The sequence below is a fragment of the Cebus imitator genome, unplaced genomic scaffold (assembly GCF_001604975.1).
Source record: "Cebus imitator isolate Cc_AM_T3 unplaced genomic scaffold, Cebus_imitator-1.0 Scaffold43, whole genome shotgun sequence".
Taxonomy (NCBI): Eukaryota; Metazoa; Chordata; class Mammalia; order Primates; family Cebidae; genus Cebus; species Cebus imitator.
In genome coordinates, this window is record NW_016107358.1 from 4,614,682 (window position 1) to 4,616,860 (window position 2,179).

The 2,179-nt window shown below is 34.5% G+C and overlaps 1 protein-coding gene across 1 annotated transcript in view; it reads right to left on the bottom strand.

Annotated features, from left to right (window-relative positions):
- Positions 1-2,179, bottom strand: part of SYCP2L (synaptonemal complex protein 2 like) — a 95,929-nt gene that overhangs the window by 45,821 nt on the left and 47,929 nt on the right. The window contains 1 exon segment of the mRNA XM_037737867.1: positions 1,838-1,847. Coding sequence (XP_037593795.1) covers positions 1,838-1,847 — 10 coding nt within the window.

The window sequence follows — 2,179 nt, forward strand, 5'->3', positions numbered from 1 at the left end:
CTCTGGCTGTAAGTACCTGTTCCATAGGCAGTGCCCATTCTCACTAAGTGCTGCCCCTTTGGGTCACAATAAGAGAGAGTACCCATCATCTCTCATTTGGGTGAATGGACTCTTTACAAAGTTAAATGAGCATTTGCTACAGTGGCAAACGACTGACTTAAGCAGTCTTTCAATTTTCCATTACTCATATGCCATCAAATAAGATTTCACATGAAATGCTACCTTCTGCTGAGTTTGTCAGTTGGGGTTATTTGTCCATCCATATGGCAGATTTACCTTTTCATAGTTTACAGCTAATAAAGCCCATTGCATGCAGTGAATAAAATAATAATAAGTAAATCAAGTAAAAGTGTAGTTCAAGAGACTACACTTGCGATTGTCAATTGTACTTATTTGGGGGCTTACCTACTATTTGTTACAAGTAATGATTTTCCATGTGAAGGTGAAATCATTCATTTCAAAATAGTTTAAGATCAATTTAATTGAGAAAAATATAGATAAGAGCAGAGCTATGACATATCTTGAAGATGGTATACAAATAACTGAAACTGGAGAAGTATTGCCTTAAAATAATAAAAGTTATCTTACCGACACACTTGTTTCTGGTTTTCTGTCACCCTCAAAAGTCGACTCTGCCCTAAAAAAAAATACATTAAATTAATGGGACTGGTAGAACATCACCCTCCTCCTCCCGTAACTATTTTGCTTTCACATTCCCTTTGTCTGATCATGAACCCAGCGTGTGGGAAACACCCTATTCTGCAAACTTCTTATCTTGCAATCTATTTCCAAAGATTCTCTGGCAGACAACTGCTTATTTAAAACAAACTGCTTTGTTAAACCCTTCATCTGTCAGGCATATAAAGAAAACGAAAGCAGACTGGGATCAGCGAACAACCAGCCAGCAGGAACAATACCGACAGGTTTCTCAAGCACGGCTCTAGCTTAGAACCACAAGGGATGCTTTCAACAAAAGCTTTATCTGATGATTAGTAGTGCTGGGCATCTTTCCATACATCTTCCCAGGCAGCCACAGATCTCTATAGATTAGTTTCCTAGAACTTTCTAGAACTTCATATTCTAGTCATATTCCAGAAGTTTATGTAAGCGGAATAATATATACTTTTTGTCTGGTTTCTTTTACTGAGCATGATTTTGAGATTCATTCATGTTGCACATATCAATAGTTTGTTCCTTTTTATTTTTGTGTATTCCATTGTATGGATACACCAAAATTTGTTTATCCATTCTATTCATCAACATTTGGGTTGTTTCCAGTCTGGAGCAAGCTACTATAAACATTCACGTACATTTCATTGTATGGACATATGTTACAATTTCTCTTAGGTAAATAACTGAAACTGGAATAGTGGGGTCATAGGGCAGATACACTTTAACATTTGAAGAAGCTATAGCAGTGTAAAAGAGTTCCAGTTACTCTACATGTTTGCCAACACTTGGAACAGTCAGTCTAATTTGAGCTATTCTGGTACATGGGTAATATAGCTCATTAAACTTTGTAAATTTACATTTCCATAATAACATATAATGTCTAACAACATTTCATGCGCTTATCTGCCATCTGTATATCTTCCTTGGTGAAATTTACATCTTTTGCCTACATTTTTATCGGGTTTTATTTGTATTATTGAATTTTGAGAGTCCTTAATATATTTCAGATGTATTTCAAAGTATAAATCCTTCATCAGATACATGCTTTACAAATATTTTCTGCAATATGTGGCTTGTTCTTTTATTCTCCTAACAGTGGTTTTTAAAGAGCATAAGTTTTGCTTTTTATTTTGATGAAGTCCCATGTATCAATTTGTTCTTCTACTGTGCATTTGGTGTTATACCTTAGAAATCTTTGTGATGCAAGGTCGCAAAGATATTTTCATATGCTTTCTTTCAGACGGTTTCATATTTAGGTCTATGTTCCATTTTTAATTTTTTATAAAGTGGGAGGTAAGAACCAAACAGATGTCATTTATTTTCTTACACATGGATATTCAATTGTTTTAGCACCCATTGCTGAAAACCTATTTTTTCTCCATGGAACTGTCTGTGTTTTTGTCATAGACTAGTTGTTCACATATAAGCAGGTCTATTTCTGGACTTCCTTCTGTTTTTTCATTCATCTATCTTTATGTCAATACCATTTTTTTTTTTTTTTTTTTTT